This window comes from Kogia breviceps, chromosome 4 (assembly GCF_026419965.1).
Source record: "Kogia breviceps isolate mKogBre1 chromosome 4, mKogBre1 haplotype 1, whole genome shotgun sequence".
In the NCBI taxonomy this organism is placed as follows: Eukaryota; Metazoa; Chordata; class Mammalia; order Artiodactyla; family Physeteridae; genus Kogia; species Kogia breviceps.
Window position 1 is genome coordinate 60,756,740 of NC_081313.1, and position 16,323 is coordinate 60,773,062.

The window sequence follows — 16,323 nt, forward strand, 5'->3', positions numbered from 1 at the left end:
TATGCTGGCCACATTTTCTGTGTGTGGGTCTGATGGCATCTTGGATGTCTTCTGCCTTTTATTTATTTATTTTTTAATAAATTTATTTTATTTATTTTTTGGCTGATTTGGGTCTTCGTTGCTGCATGCAACGAAGTTGTGATGAGCAGGGGCTACTCTTCATTGCGGTGCGCAGGCCTCTCATTGTGGTGGCTTCTCTTGTTGCGGAGCACGGGCTCTAGGTGCACAGGCTTCAGTAGTTGTGGCATGCGGGCTCAGTAGTTGTGGCTCGTGGGCTCAGTAGTTGTGGCTCATGGGCTCAGTAGTTGTGGCTCACGGGCTCAGTAGTTGTGGCTCACGGGCTTAGTTGCTCTGCGGCATGTGGGATCTTCCCAGACCAGGGCTTGAACTCGTGTCCCCAGCATTAGCAGGTGGATTCTTAACCACTGCACCACCAGGGAAGCCCTTTATTTTTAAGTTTATTTTTAATTACCATTTCAGCGCTAACCAGAGGGTGGATCTGTCTTTTGTCACTGTGGTGTTTTCCAGGCATGGTGGGATATATCATCCTCTTCTCCACTCGCCCAGTAAGAGTCACTGAATGTAGTGACAATACTTCTTAAGAAAGAACAGTCTTGTCCCCAACAGCGACAGTGGAGAATGGGGGAGGGCAGGGGGCATCATAAGACACCGTGCTGGAAAGCCCATCATGGCGTCTGGTCCAGCGCCTCGGGGCGCCTCTGGGTCGTATCTTGCTTTCACTGGCTCTGACTGCGTCAGCTGTGACACACGTGGTATGTACTGATCCCCCTACTTGCTTCACCTTCCCCAAGCTCAGCCAGATCTTCCACATCTTACGTATAAGTTTTTTACAACTTTTACTTAAAGTCTCTTTGTTTACCATCTTAAGACCTTTCTGGAACAAATCAAGATATAAGTTAAAATGTACATAAGAACATGGCCTTCCTTCCAGGAAATACAGGTCTGGGCTTAAATCTCAACTCCAGCCCTCAGGTGAGTTGAGTAACCTTTCTGGAGCTTTAACTTCTTTAGCTTTAAGTTTGTGGGATTGCTGTGCCTGTTAACATGGGATGATGCACGTGGGGCGGGGGGTCCTCAATCCCCTCTTGTCTTACTGGGGCACAGAGCAATTAGTTACCTTGAGCAAGGTCCCCCAAGTCCCAGCCCCATTTCCTAGGGTTTCATTTTACCAAGTTTCAGGGAAACTCTGTCTGTATTCTGAGGAATTTTAAATACAGCATCTTATTTTACCAAATAAAGACCTTACTGGGAAAAAAAAATATGTAGAATATTTATATAGTGACTACTTGCTCAATTAATGTTAACCCCAAAATAGGAAATATAGGCTTTTCCCATAAAACTAAGTATATTGTAAATTTATTTTGTGATATTTAAGATATCAACAAACCAGAATGTATAATCCAGTAAACACCTATGTACTCAGTATTCACTGCTTAAAAAAAAAAAAAAATCAACGATGAACAATACTTGAAGCCCCTGAATACATCTTCTTCTTCACCAGTAGGACCACTTGCCTCCATAGGGAATTTATAAGCATTTCTTTGTACCATTATAATATACTCTCTTAAACTATATTCAGTATTTTAAATATTTTAAAACCTTAAGTGGTACTGTAAGGTATGTGTTGTTCTGAGACTTAGTTTTTTTACTTGATGTTTGCGAGATTCATCCTTTTGGAAGGGGTAGCTTGAGTTTCATTTTCATTGTTGTATAATTTCCATTGTATGGATATTTCTTGATATAAATTTTTTTTGGTGATAGATGTTAATGGATTGTGGATAAGGCTGTTTCCAAATCTTGGTTCTAAATCTGCTCCAAATGTTCTTGTAAGTGCTTCCTCATATACCCCAGGGATCCATTCACATAGGAGGTGGATTGTAGGTCATATGTAAACTTCATCTTTACTAGAAATCCTCAGAATGTTTTCAAAGTGGCCGAACCAATTTACACTCCTAACAACAATGTATGAGTTCCTGTGGGTCTACTTCTTGCCCACGCTAGGTAGTGTTTGACTTCTTAATTCTGTTCTTTTGATCAAAAAACAGCTGGTTGTGACATGGTATCATTGTAATTTGAAATTTTTATATTTCTGTTGAATAAATATTAAGCGTCTCTTCATACTCGTATTTCCTATTTTGTGAATTTCTTTTTAAGGTCTTTTCCCAGCTTTCTTTCTGGTTGTCTTTTTATTGTTTTTAAGGATTTTGTTATGTTCTGGTTACTAATACTTGCTGGTTTCCTATACTGTAGATGTCATTTCTTGGGCTAGCACCTATCTTTTTTTCCCTTTTATTAGACTGTATTTTGCTTTTGGTGAATAGGAGTTTTAAAATTTAAAGTCAAAGTGATCTTTTCTTTTATGGTTGTATATTTTGATGAGTAGACATTTATATGTCTGTATTTTTGTGATAAAACCTCATGCTGCCAAATTAATATTCTAAATAGCAGAGCATAAAACACGGAGTTGGTAGATCTGTCGCCCACTGTGAGTATCTCATGACTATGAGTAATCCTCCATATATATAATGTGTGTGTATGTAACAAAAAAGACTATAAAAATTTTAATTTTGATTCTAGTTTAGGGATACTGTTTGGGGGGAATAACTCATCAAATGTGAAGGACTGTATCTTCCTCTTGCCTAAATGATCATCTTGTGTTTCTGGAGTAGCTTATCTGGAAAAAACCCTTTGGGTATCTGGGTTCAGATATGATGGTTGAGTCTGGGTGGGTTTTGGTGCCTTCCACCAGGTAAGTGCTCCGTTGATATCTGTTACATAAATGAATATGTAATAGCGTCTGAAGTTGACAACAGACATGTCTGCTCAAAGAACAGACTAGTGGTTCTCAACCCCGGTTGCACCTTAGAGATACCAGTTCTCTTGGTTTGAAGTAGGACCCAAGCATTAATATAATTAAAAAGTTCTTCAGGTAATTCTAAGAAGAAGCCCAGGTTGAGAAGTTCTAGGTGAGATAATTGGAAGCAGGAAGGGGAGGGGAAGGGAAGATTGGGACCACCTGTTGGGCTCTGAAAGGTCCAGGGGGCAGTGGAACATGGCGAGACTCAAAGTGAGGTGAAGGCTGGAGGCTGGTGTGAGGTCAGAGCTGACCACTGGGGCCTGTGGCTGATCAGAGACAAGAGGAGGAAGGAAGCGTTCTGGGTGTTCAGAGGACAGTGGGCCTGGGAGGTGAGGCAGGACGAGTCAGTTGTTCCCAATCCGGAGCAGCGATGCCCGGCAGCCTCATGGTGGGGCACGTGGAGGCTGCACTGCTGGTGCCTTTCTGACCAGAAGCCAGAGGGCAGGCATGGGCTCATTTAAAAGGGACAAGTCAAATACCACGTTTGCTTACCCAGAGCTCAGAGGAATAAAGAAAGTAGTTTGGCCTGGGAATAGAGGGTGGACAAGGGGACCCCTTGAGAGATGTAAATACTGTTTTAAAATCAGAGCCAACAGGGCAGCAGTCAGGGTTGATTAAGGATATTTAAAAATAAGAATGATCTTTACAATGGGGTACCCCTTTCATGAAGTGAGGTTGGTTTGGCCCTGAGCTGTGCGTGTGTATACACCTGTGTGCGAACACTCAGTACTGCAGGTGGTGGGGAGGAATGGACTCCCAAGGAGTTGTCGAAGTGGGGAGGATTCAGTCTCTGAGCTTGTTTTTGGAAGGTAGAAGTTATGGCAACTCCTTACCCACCCCGACAGACAGAGACACACACATACAGAACTCTTCCTTCTTAGTCCTGGTGGCAGCCCTGTTAGCAGCAGCACAGACTACTAGGGTGTGAGCAGAGATTGCCAGGTGCTGAATCCATCTGCAAAGTTGGAATAGAGTCCAGAAACCCATAAGAGAAATATGGGGAGTGCAGTCAGAATTAATGCTGTAAAATTTGGAGCAAAATGAAAGAGCAGTGCACTGGGAGTTGGGAAAAATGAAGTCTCAGTCCTGACTCTGTTCCTTAAAATCTGTGTGATCTTAGGCAGTTTCATTCAATTCCATTTCTTATTTACTGAGCACCTTCTAGAGGCTGGGGACAAAATAGTGAAAAGGACAATATCTGTGTCCCTCAGGACACTCACAACCTTGCCCAGGGGAAAGATATTTAAACGGGTAGTAAAGTAAATGCTAAGAAGCACACAGCAGGAGTACTGAGCAGAGAGAGTAGTGAGTGCTGTCTGGGTGCAACTGGACCTGGCCAGCCTTCAGAGAGTTGGGGGCACTTGAGTGGCCCTCCAAGCCTGAGTCAGCTCTGCTGAGCAGGTGCACGAAGGCCTTCCAGGTCAGTCACTTTGCCTGAATTCTCACCACCTTCATATTTGAGGGAAGCTCTAAAACCAGAGTCCAAGTTATTTAATACAATTCCTGAAGCTACCTAGAGCTGTGGCCACCACCACCAGAGAGTATGCTGCAGTTACAGGTGGACCAGCCGCCTGAACTGCTGTGATTTCTCTCAAGACGTAGTCTCTTTCGTCTGGTTACCCTGCACCAGCTGGTTTTTATCTTGGAGTTCCCTGTCCTTGGATATGAAAGCAAGCTGGGGGGGGTAATTTTTTTTTTTCTTGATCATTGTGGTGTATTTTACCCACTTGCTTCCACTGCTCTAGTTCCTACTCATAGCAGTGTCTTTGTTTTGTTTTTGCAAAATTTCTGTTCTTGACTATCCAGAAAGTAGGCAAAACATATGGTTTTTCTCCCCGAGTCATAAATCTGCCTGTTAATCCTCCGCTCAAAAACCTCAAAAACGCTCAATTGCGCTCAAAAACGCAATGTGGTTGGTGCCTACAGAATCAAAAGGGATTTCCTTTCCAGAATCCTCTAAGGAACTGACCGCAACCTAGTCTTCCCTTTCATGCTCTGTAATCTAGCTTCTCTAGATTCCTGTCTTCTCCCCGAGGAGCATCTTTGCATTCTTGCCTCTGTGCCTTTGTTTCTGTTGTTTCCTACGCCTGGAATTTCCTCTCCCAACCCAGTCTCTTCTTCTTCCCATGCATGACCCACTTGTCTTCATAAAGCCTTCCTTGATCTCCCCACCTTCAAAACCAGAAAGATGGTCTCCTTTCTCTCAGCCTCAAAGTCTGAGGGGAAATGTCTATCAATCAGAATTCTATATCTCACTGAACTCTCAAACAAAAGCAAGTGATAGAAATTTGCATATCAAACAAGTCTGAATGAGTTTGCCTCTCATAGACCCTCTCAGAATGAAAAGATATACTCCCAGTTGCATGTTCAGGGACCTAGGTTGCTACCTTGAGATCAGCCAAGGTGAAAGTATTTACACCATAGAATCAGTAAATGATACAAAATAGGGCATTTCTTTTTTCCTGAAGAGCCAACTTATCTGAGTGTGAATTGGTGACCCTGCTACATGTATATATTTATGTGTGTGTGTGTGTGTGTGTGTAGGTGACCATGCACACATGTGTGTACACATAAATATTCGACACACTATTAATGTTGGATAGTTAAAATTGCACTGTCAGCCAGCAGTGCTTCCTCATTTGGCTGCTGGGGAGAGCTGTGGGGTCGGAGTGACTAGGAAGCGTGTCTCTCTTCACACTCTCAACTTACCCTCCTCTCCTCTCCAGAGCTGGAATTGTAATACCTATGACCCCACCTCCTTCTTGCTTCTGCATCCTTGGCAAATGTGGTCACATCCTGGAATCAGAACTAATACACTAATTGAGGATCTGTGTATCTGCAGTTACTCAAAGTTCACTCTTTGAAGTAGAAAATCTTGGCTTGACTACACAGACATCAGTAAGCGGTCTCCTGTTTCTGTTCATAATTCTCTTAGAAATGGGTGAAGTGCAGGCAATAAGACTCCTGTGTTAGAAGGAGAACTCTGCAGAGTGCTGCTGCTGTCTGTGCCCATACCTGCTGCTGGTCAGGCCTTGGGCCATCCCTCATAGGCCAGGAGGAGAGGTTCCAGTTCTACTGGGATAGTTGACCTCTGTTGGACACAGAAGCCGAAGTCTGATGACTGGAGCGCAGACCAAGAAGGAGAAGGCACACCAAGAGACAAGAAGTGATGTGCAGGTCAGGACTAGAGGAGCTGGGAAACCGAGGCTCCTAGGCTGGCGGTGAAGTTGACCTGTGCTCTCTGGGAGGCAGCACAGGGACGTGGGGCTGGGGGGGATGGGAGGGGATGGGATGGCAGAGGCCGGGGTCTTGGAGAGAGCTCAGCGACCTTGCAGTTCCTCTCCTGGGCTCTGCCTCAGGTGGCTGCTTCCTGCTGACGTGGGTCCAGAGGAGGTTAAAATGCTGGATGTGGGCAGGGAACTCTTGTGCTGCAGGGGGAAGTTGGGGGGTCTCTCCTGTCTGTCAGCAGGAGAAGGATCTTCTAGATTGACGCTTGCTTCTAAAACTGCATGCCGTCACTCCATGGCTGTTGCTTTTCTCCTGCCAAGGTCGCTTGTGTGAGAGTTCTTAGCACAGGGCTGGAGACAGAAAGGCCCCCGCAGTCATCAGCTGCTTTGCTGGCAGAGTTGAACATGGCCTGTTTAACAACGTCGTGCACACATTCGTTCCTTCAAAGTACACAGCAATGCGTCGGTTAGGAGGGAATTATCACTTTGGGGGCAGTCTCTGCCCTTGCCCCAGTCCCATAGCCTTCCAAAGCGAGGCACTTTTTATTTGATTGCTTTTAAACTTTTATTGATTTCTTGTTGCATTTGTGCTGTGCCCCTGGGTGCCCCTGTGCAGGGCCAGTTTTGCTGGCGAAGGCGCAGGAGGCCCTGTCGCAGGGGCTTCTGTGGGTGGTGCAGGCATTCTGCCAGGAGAGAGCAGAGAGCACAAAGATACCTCAGATTTTCAGTCACATTTCTCTTTATGTACCAAACTGGTTTCACTTCTCAGTCGTTAACTTTGTAGCAGAATTCTGGCAGTTGCACTGCTTTTGAGGGAGGGTGTCTATTTCAGAGGATAAAAACTGCTTTTAGGGTGAAGCTGCGTGGCGGCCAGAGTCCCAGTGATGCAGGAGACCTGGTGACGTTCTCCTTCCAGGGGAATTCTTGGGGCTGTGCACTTATCAGTACAGACCCCTCACAGGGCATTGTTTTGCTTAGAGAAAAGCAACTTGAGTGTGTCACTTAGGCCTGAGGACCGCAGTGCCACACTGAAGGGACTTGTCGCAGGTCCACAGGCTCAGGGACCCGAGGAGTCATTCCAGCCCTGCTGGAAGGACTCACCATGGGGAGGCTGCTTCCCCAAGCAGGGCAGGAGAGCCCAGCTTTGCTTTCCGGAGAGCTCACTGCAGAGAGCGAGCTGGAGGAATCCGCCTGACAGAGGAAAAGGACATGGGCAACTCGTGGTTATGTTTTGTAGAAGCTTCACACCATGCCCACCTGCAATTAAAGGGCAATAAAGGAGAAAGGGAAATTAGTAGTCTTCAAGTCTAATGTAAAGAAAGTTCTGCCTTTCCTGTTTAACTGATAAAGCTCCTCTGACCCTTGGGTCACTGAAATGTCTCTGGTCCTGTGAACTCCGATGCTTGCTGAAGCTGTCCTGTCTGACTCACAGGGGCCAACCTAGTGTGTTGAATGCAGGATAAGCTGCTAAGTAGAGGCAAAATGACTGCAGCCTCTTAGAGAAAAACAAACCTGGATCCATGGAGCTGAGGCCAAACCTTCAATCCGATTGTCCAGAGAAAAGTTATTTTTAGAAATCCAAGTAAAGTAATTAAAAATAAAGAGAAATATTTTCTTTCTGCTTGTAGCCAAAGGCAGTTAGATGGTGTTGGGCAGTGAGCACCTAAGCCCATTCCTGGAGTCATGGGACAGAGTTCAGCTTCCTGTGGTCCTGGTGTGAGGTTACTCAGTTTATTTGAGGAGGTACAACTGAAATGAATAATTTAGTCATAGTCAACACGGGTAAGAGTAAGCTGTTTATTCCTCATGCTAAAACATGAAGATAAAAAAATAAGATCTAAATATAGGGACACTCTTAAACCATCAAAATGCTTTAGCTTCCACATATGAGAGGAATTTTTACTCTTTGGAAATTTCGGAATAATAACAGCCTGGCATCATGCCCAGAATAGTAGGTGCTCAGTAAATAATTATTGAGTTGTTTTCTCCCATAAAGAGAGAGTAAAGAATAATATGTGCTTATTATAAAAATCCATGCACTTAAGGTAAAAATAAACTGAAATCCTACCACTTAGCCTTGAGGATATACCCTCCCAGACATTTCAATGCACATAAATGTATACATTCTTTTACAAAACCAGAATTGTACTGTATGTGATATTTTATAAGCTGTCTCCATGTCAATAAATTGGATCCTTTTATTTAGCTGCAAAGGGGCATGATATAATATCCAGTGTAAGGAAGAATTTGTCAATTCCTGTGGTTTATGACTTGACACATCTCATGTGCTGTGTTTGTTTGTTTTAGCAGGTCTCTTCTGCAGAGGTACGCGTCGGGCCCATGAGACTGACTCAGGATCCTATCCAGGTACACCTCCGTTCCTCTGTAGGGACTCACTTTGCAGAGCAAGTGGTTAAGAAGCACTACGCGAAGGGCTCTTTCATATATAGCAGATGGCCACCTGACGTGCATGCCCACATATCCATACGTGGTGTGTGTGTGTATATGCCTGTGTGCAAAGGCTTGTTTTTATTAATGTCAAACTTGAGGAATCAGATTGCTTTCTTGAAGACAAATATTGCCCCATTTTGAGTATAAATAATATAATATGTAGAGCGATTGCATGGTAGGTTGTGAGGGAGAACAACTCTTCACCGAAAACGCGGCTGTTCTACCTGCTGCTTCCGCAGCTGGAAAGGGAAGAAGCCGTGTGGTAAAGGGCAGGGCTTTGCCACAAGCCGCGGCTGGGTGGGTGGGAATCCTGGCTCTGCCTTCACCAGCTCTGTGACCTTGCATGTATTGCTTCACTTCTCTACCCAGTGCCTTGTCTGTAAAGTGGAGACAGTAATGTCTCTCTCTTAGGAAATTATGAGTTCAAGGAAATAGCATCAGGTGCTTGGGACACTGCCTGGCAGTAGAAGGTGCTCAGTGATGGTAACTGTTGTCCTGTGTGACTAGAGGCAGGCAGCCTACTGGGCTCTGAAGCACCAGGCTCCTGGTTCCAGGGAGAGAAGGGGCCAGCGCCTGCAGCCTTGACCACCCTCTAACAGCAGCAGCACCCATGTCCTCCCCACCACCTCTGCAGCTTCCTGTGTGCCCTGTGAGGAAATAGGTATGAGAGGTGTTTGTTAAGTCTTCTTCTGCATCTGCATCTTCCTGGTAGACCTACATGAGCCACCTTCCTCCTTGTAAAACTGTAGCTTGTTAGCACCTGGAAGCTTGTGCTGTACTTTGGACAAGTGAAGATGCAGAGAAGATGTAAATAAACCAATTAACATGTAGATGAAAGTGAAAAACCAACCAAAGAAATGTACTGTTTGATTTAAGAGCGGTTGGAAAAGAAAATAATTTACTGTTGCTTGGAAAAGGAAATGCAAATCTGGGGAAAGGAAAAAAACAAGAGATTTAAGCTTGGGAAAATTGGATGAAAACAAATTTAGGAGCAGAGAGAGAGAGGAAGAGAGAATTTATTAAAATAAACATAAGCTACAACTATTTATATAGAATACAAACAAGTGGAAAATTCCAGTATTCATTCTGGGGGCATGGACTTTGTAGTCCATTTTGAATAAAGGCAGTGACAAAGCTTCTGATATCAGTATTTATTCCCAAAGTAATTTGCAGAATTTTTCTTGGGATTAGTGTGGTTTTAGATCAGTTACTTTAATTTACCTTCATTTTTCACCCTGTGCTGTACTGGCAATGAATGCTTATGATAAGGGCATCTCATTCTTAAATCTTTTTTTTTTTGAGATTTTTTTTTTTTTGATGTGGACCTTTTTTTTTTTTTTTTTTTTTTTTGCGGTACGCGGGCTTCTCACTGTTGTGGCCTCTCCCCCCCCATTGCGGAGCACAGGCTCTGGATGCACAGGCTCAGCGGCCATGGCTCACGGGCCCAGCTGCTCCGCGGCATGTGGGATCCTCCCGGACCGGGGCACGAACTCGTGTCCCCTGCATCGGCAGATGGACTCTCAACCACTGCGCCACCAGGGAAGCCCTGATGTGGACCATTTTTAAAGTCTTTATTGAATTTGTTACAATATTGCTTCTGTTTTATGTTTTGGTTTTTTGGCTGCGAGGCATGTGAGATCTTAGGTCCCTGACCAGGGATTAAACCCGCAACCCCTGCATTGGAAGGCAAAGTCTTAACCACTGGACCATCAGGGAGGTCCCCAAGGATGTCTCATTTTTATAAAATATAATTTGTTAAATTGTAAAGTATTTTAAATACTCATAAAAGTACATGTGTATACCCATATCCACTTTTATGAAATATGCTAATTTTATTTTATCAAACATGATAAATTTATTTTATCAAGGATGTTCTATTTGTCTCAGAGTTCCTTTTAGAAACAAGAGAGTACAGATACTTTAAGCCCTTTTTATCCCTTTGCCCTCCTGTCTCTTCCCTAAAAGTAACCACTATTTGGAGATTGGTTATGATAGGTATTTGTATATTTCTTCTACATATTTATGTATCCATTTAAAAAAATATTTATTTATTTTTGGCTGAATTGGGTCTTGGTTGAGGCACGTGGGATCTTTCGTTGCAGTACACGGGCTTCTCTCTAGTTGTGGTGCACAGGCTTCAGAGTGTGCGGGCTCAGTAGTCCTGGTACGCAGGCTCTCTAGTTGTGGTGCATGAGCTCTGTAGTTGTGGCGTGCAGGCTCTGTAGTTGCAGCATGCGGGCTCTGTAGTTGTGGCATGAAGGCTAAGTTGCCCTGCGGCATGTGGTATCTTAGTTCCCCGACCAGGGATTGAACCCGTGTCCCCTGCACTGGAAGGCAGATTCTTAACCACTGGACCACCAGGGAAGTCCCATGTATCCATTAATATTTACTTTGTTTTGAATATTTTAAACTTTATTTGAAAGGTGTCAGGCAGCAGGCATCATTCTGAAATTTTTCTTTATCATTTAGTGTCGTACCTAAGAATCTGTTGCCTAATCTAAGGTCACAAAAATTTACTCCTTTGTTTTCTTCTAAGAGTTTTATAGTTGTAGCTCTTATATTTAGCTCTATGATCCATTTTGATTTAACTTTTGTATGTGATGTGAGGTAAGGCTTCATTCTTTTGTTATGTGGATATCTCGTTGTGCAGCAGCATTTGTTAAAAAGAATATTCTTTCCCCATTAAATTGTCTTGGCATGTTTTTCCAAAATCAACTGACCATGATTGTGAGCATTTATTTCTGGATTCGCAATTCTATTCCATTGATATATGTCTGTCCTATGCCAGTACCACACTGTCTTGATTTCTGTAGCTTTGAAGTGTGAGTCCCCCAGCTTTCTTATCTTTCAAGATTGTTTTTGCTGTTTGGGTCCCTTGAATCTTCATATGAATTCCAGGACCAGCTTGTTAATTTGGGGAGTGAGGGGGACCAGCTGGGATTTTGATAGTGATTGCAATAAACCTGTAGATCAATTTGGGAATATTACTGTGTTAACCATTTTGTCTTCCAATCCATTAACATAAGATGTCTTTCCATTTATTTAGATTTTCTATAACTTCTTTCACCGGTGTCTTGTAGTTTTTAGTGTAGTGTTTTATATTTTTGTTAAATTTATTCCTGAAATATTTTATTCTTTTTGATACTATGGCAAATGGAATTGTTTTCTTACTTTCAATTTGGGTTGTTCATTGCTAGTATATAGAAATATATTTATTTTTGTATATTGATTGAACTCATTTATTAGCTTTTACATTTTTGTGTGAATTCTTTAGGATTTTCTATATACAGGATCATATCATTACTACTTTCTTCCCAATCTGAATGCCTTTTATTTTGTTAGTCTGATTGTCCTGCTAGAACCTTCAAAACAGTAGTGTGTTTAGATACTATTTATAAGACATATCCAGATCTTTTCTCAAAATGGTCGTACCATTTTACACTCCTACAAGCAATGTGAGTTCTTATTACTCCAAATCCTTGGTAATGTTTATTTCAGTCTCTTAATTTTAGCTTATCTAGTAGGTGAGTAGTTCTATCTTACGGTAACTTAAATTTGCATTTCTCCATGCTGATTGGCCATTTAAAAAAATCTTCTGTGAATGTTTAGTTAAGTCTTCTGCCCATTTTTAGTTGGGTTGACTTTTAAAAAACTACTGAGTTGTGGGAATTTTGTATATATTGTTGTCCCAAGTCCTTTGCCAGATTTTGAAAATATTTTCTTCCAATCTGTGGCTCTTGTCTTCATTTTCACAAATTTGGATTTTGAGCAAAAATTTTAGTTTTGATATAGTCTAATTTATCACTCCTTTTATGGTTATTTCTGTGGTCTATGAATCCTTAATTCCAGGTTGAAGATTATTTCTCGTTTTCTTCTAGAAACTTTATTGTTAAATTTTTAAATTTTAGATCTATAATCTATCTCAAGTTCATTTTTATGTATGGTGGAAAAAAGAGGTCAAGGCTCTTTTTCCTTCCATGTTGAATGAGCAGCTCCATTTGTTGAAATGACTTTGTATTCCTCGCTCCATTGAATTACTTGATGCCTGATTCTTTGACACTTGTTGCAACTTGTTTGGTAGCCAATAATGTAGCCAGTTTTGAAATTTTCCACAAAAACTTTAAAAAAGATGTATCTCTATTTCTGGAGTACAGGTTTCTATATCTGTGAAATTAATTCAACTTTATTAATGATGCTATTCAAACCATCTCTATCTTAATTTTTTGTGTTCTGTTAGTTTCTATTGTAATGGATATGTCAATATCCCCAATATTTCTTAATATTTTCTGATGTTTTGAGTCTGTCATGTTAATGTACATCCAAGTTCTAGATTGTTGTATGTTCTTGGTGACTGTTCCTTTTATTATTATGTAGTGTCCCTCTTTAAACTTCTGCCTTAATTTATATTTTATTTGTTGGTAATATGGCTGGACCAGCTTTCTTTGGTTAATATTTTCCTGGTATATCTTTTTCTATCTTTTCATTTTTGGTTTTATTTATAACTTTATGTTAAATATCCCTCTTATAAGGAGCACATAGTTTTTTTTTCTAAAACCTATTCTGATAATCTGACTTTAATAAGTGAGTGTAATCTTGTTACATTGAGTGTGATTACTGATACAATTAGTCTTATTTTGTATTTTCTATTTGTTACCCTTTTTCTTTTTCTCATATGTCTACTTTTTGTTAAGTTGACATAGTTTTCAGAATTACCTTTTATTTTCTCTGTTTTAGAAGCTATAGGTTAGGCTTCTATTTTAGTGGTTACCCTTAGCTTATTTTTAATGTTTGTTTAGCAGTCAAATTTTATAACAAAATCTCAAGTGTACTGTATTTCTATCCTTTCAAATACGCTACAGTCCTTTGCAGTATTTAAATATCTCATAATGGACTCACTCCCTCATCACAAAAATGATTGTCTGTAATTTTGGACTTATTATATTTGGTGTGTTAAAACATAACGAACGTTTTAAATTTGTGCTCATAAGCTATGAAATATAATAGTAAAACTAATGCCATGAACCCACCACCCAGCATAAGAGATGGAGTGTTTCCAGTGCTACCGTGTACCCTGCCTGGTTCCTGTCACATGAGTTTGGCCCCCATGACAGCAGATACAAGTGGTCAAGAGTCCCTCTCTGAGTGAGGGACAGAATAATTAAGAGACTCTTTTTTAAAAAAAATAATAAGCTCAACTTAGAACCAAGGATGTCTTTACTCCTGGGTCTCATTCAAACATAATTTCATTCACTGATCCATCCAGTTCCTGTCTGTGGAGTACCTCTGTGCTCAAGGCTCTGCACCAGGTGCTGCAGGGGAAGGGGGCAGAACAATGACCCCTGACCACCCAGGGAGTCTGGCTGATTGGTTTTATTGTCTATTACATTCTAACTTGAAAGACAGAGAAAACTAGTCAGGTGTTCTTGGGCTTCTGATACTGTCATTGCAACTGTCTTCGAAATGGCCTAGAACCTTAGTTTTAATTTTTTTTTTTCTTGGAGCAAAATTCTGTAATTTTCTTTTCGTTGGAGAAAAATACTTACTCTGTAACTTCACTGTCATGCCGAAAACGTTAACTACGTCAGCCAGAACGCTTAGGACTTGGGAGGAACTTACTTGACAAACATATTCCAGGATGTGGTTGCTTTTGAGGGTGCACTTCTGAGGTCACCAGAGGAAATTTGCTCCCATGTAGAGACCAGGAGGTGTGATGTGGCCTGGAGGGAGTGCTGTTGGGAGTGGAGCGGGTGGACGTGCCTCATAGTATTATAGAGGACAGCTACAATACTCTACAATGTAGACTGCCTGTGACTCACAGCAGGGCATGTTTTCCAGTCTTAGCAAAAAAAAAAAAAAAAGTAGGGAAATATTATGAGGCAACAGATTTTTATCAACATGATACCATCTGAAAATCAAGAGGTCTTTTCTTCGTCAATGCCTGGAGCATATTTACTTCCCCGTGTGTGGAATTGTCTGTGCTTAGAGTGCTGTCGCCCCTGCCCCTCAGAGAGCTTTCCGACTGGACTTGGAAACAGATCTTCACTGCTCTGGCCTAAGCGTTTTCCCAGCAAGACAGCACTTTCCTTTAAAACTTAAACTTCTATGTTGTGTGGACATGGATTTTTTTCTGGAACCATTATGCATTGGAGACTTTATGTTGGAGATCCTTTGGCCTTGTGGGAAGTTGTTCTTCACATAGTAAATGAAATGACGGCGTGATGGAGATGTTCAGACTCAGTAACTTGCTGTGGTCAGCATCTCCCCTCCTGTCTGTCCTTACTGCTGGTACCAAGTCAGGTCCTCTACCTGGCCCAGCCAATTTCACGGAACCACAGAGTTGTTAGGGGTTTTGGTCCAATATTTTGGGGGTAAAATAGAGTACGTTACTTAATGATTGCCCCAGCTCAGGGGTCCAGCCAACCTCAGTTCAAATCTTGTTAGTTGTGTAGCTGTGGGTGTGTCTCTTAATCGTCCCATATCTCAGTCTCCATGTCTGTAAGTGGGGATGATGCCCACCTTGAAAGAGTTGTGAAGGGTTATTAAATGAGATAGTATGTTTAAAGTCCTTTCAGTATTATGGCTGGCTCTTAAATTCTCATTAAACTGTAGCTGCTCGACAAAGCCCTTACTTTGCATAGTTCCAGTGTGTGCAAATTTCAGTTTAGTTAACATCAGATCACCAAAAAGATGTATTAAACAAGATGTGTTAGCATTACTTTCTTAGGGACATTTGAGGAAAGCTCCCAAACCATTTTTTCCAACTGAATCGGCCCACCTATGATCAGATTGGCCAGCTGTTGAGTATGATGTAGATATACTTATGTATGTGGTTTACTCTAGAAGCTACTTGTTACCTGGTTTTTGCTCAAAGCCAAACCAAGTATTCTGAAAATTAGATGTTTAATAGTAGACATTGATAATCCATTTGGAAACATGTAGACACATCCTTTCTATAAAGAACACTAATAATAATGAACACTTACATTGTCCTCAAGTTAAGGAAAAGCTAGGGTTTTTTTTTCATCTTTTTCATAATTAGCCTTCACCAGAGAATATAGTTTCATACTCACTTAGCTATCAAAGACCGCTTATTGCTGTCCTCAGAAGGATAGTTTTCAGTACTTTCTTGATAAAACATGTCAAAGGAATGGTTACAATACTTGTAGCACAGCAAGAGGACATCAGGAGAGATTACTGAAGGAGGAGCTGGGAATTGTGGGTCCAGTTCTGCCGCTGCTCTGCTTGGGGAAGTTGCTGAACTCATCTGTTGATTGGGGGTTGATGGATCACCCCCAGAGTCCCTTCCTGCTCTGAGAACTCCTGAGAGTCATGGTCCCTGTCCTTGTCATAGCCACTAGGACCGCCCCCCCCCACTCCCCCAGAATCTGAGTGCTACCCCCTGCAGCCTCTTTCACTTCATTCTCTGGGTCCTGCTCTGGGTCACCCCTTACTTCATTATTCTGGCTTGGGTCGAAAGATGAATTAAACTTTGTGGTTCTGGGCTTCCCTGGTGGTGCAGTGGTTAAGAATCCGCCTGCCAAGGCAGGGAATGCAGGTTCAAGCCCTAGTCCAGGAAGATCCCACATGCCGCAGAGCAACTAAGCCCATGTGCCACGACTACTGCGCCTGGGCTCTAGAGCCTGCGAGCCACAACTACTGAGCCCACGTGCCACAACTACTGAAGCCCACGTGCCTAGGACCTGTGGTCTGCAACGAAGAGAAGCCATAACAATGAGAAGCCTGCGCACTGCAACAGAGTAGCCCCTG

At 42.2% G+C, this 16,323-nt stretch overlaps 1 protein-coding gene across 12 annotated transcripts in view; it reads left to right on the forward strand.

Annotated features, from left to right (window-relative positions):
• Positions 1-16,323, forward strand: part of PDE8B (phosphodiesterase 8B) — a 357,518-nt gene that overhangs the window by 174,467 nt on the left and 166,728 nt on the right. For 7 of the 12 annotated variants that reach the window (XM_067031182.1, XM_067031180.1, XM_067031187.1 and 4 more), the window contains exon 2: positions 8,413-8,472. In XM_067031182.1, the coding sequence (XP_066887283.1) occupies positions 8,413-8,472 (60 nt within the window). The remainder of the gene's footprint in view (positions 1-8,412; positions 8,473-16,323) is intronic. The other 5 variants (XM_067031183.1, XM_067031181.1, XM_067031188.1 and 2 more) reach the window with 1 other exon arrangement.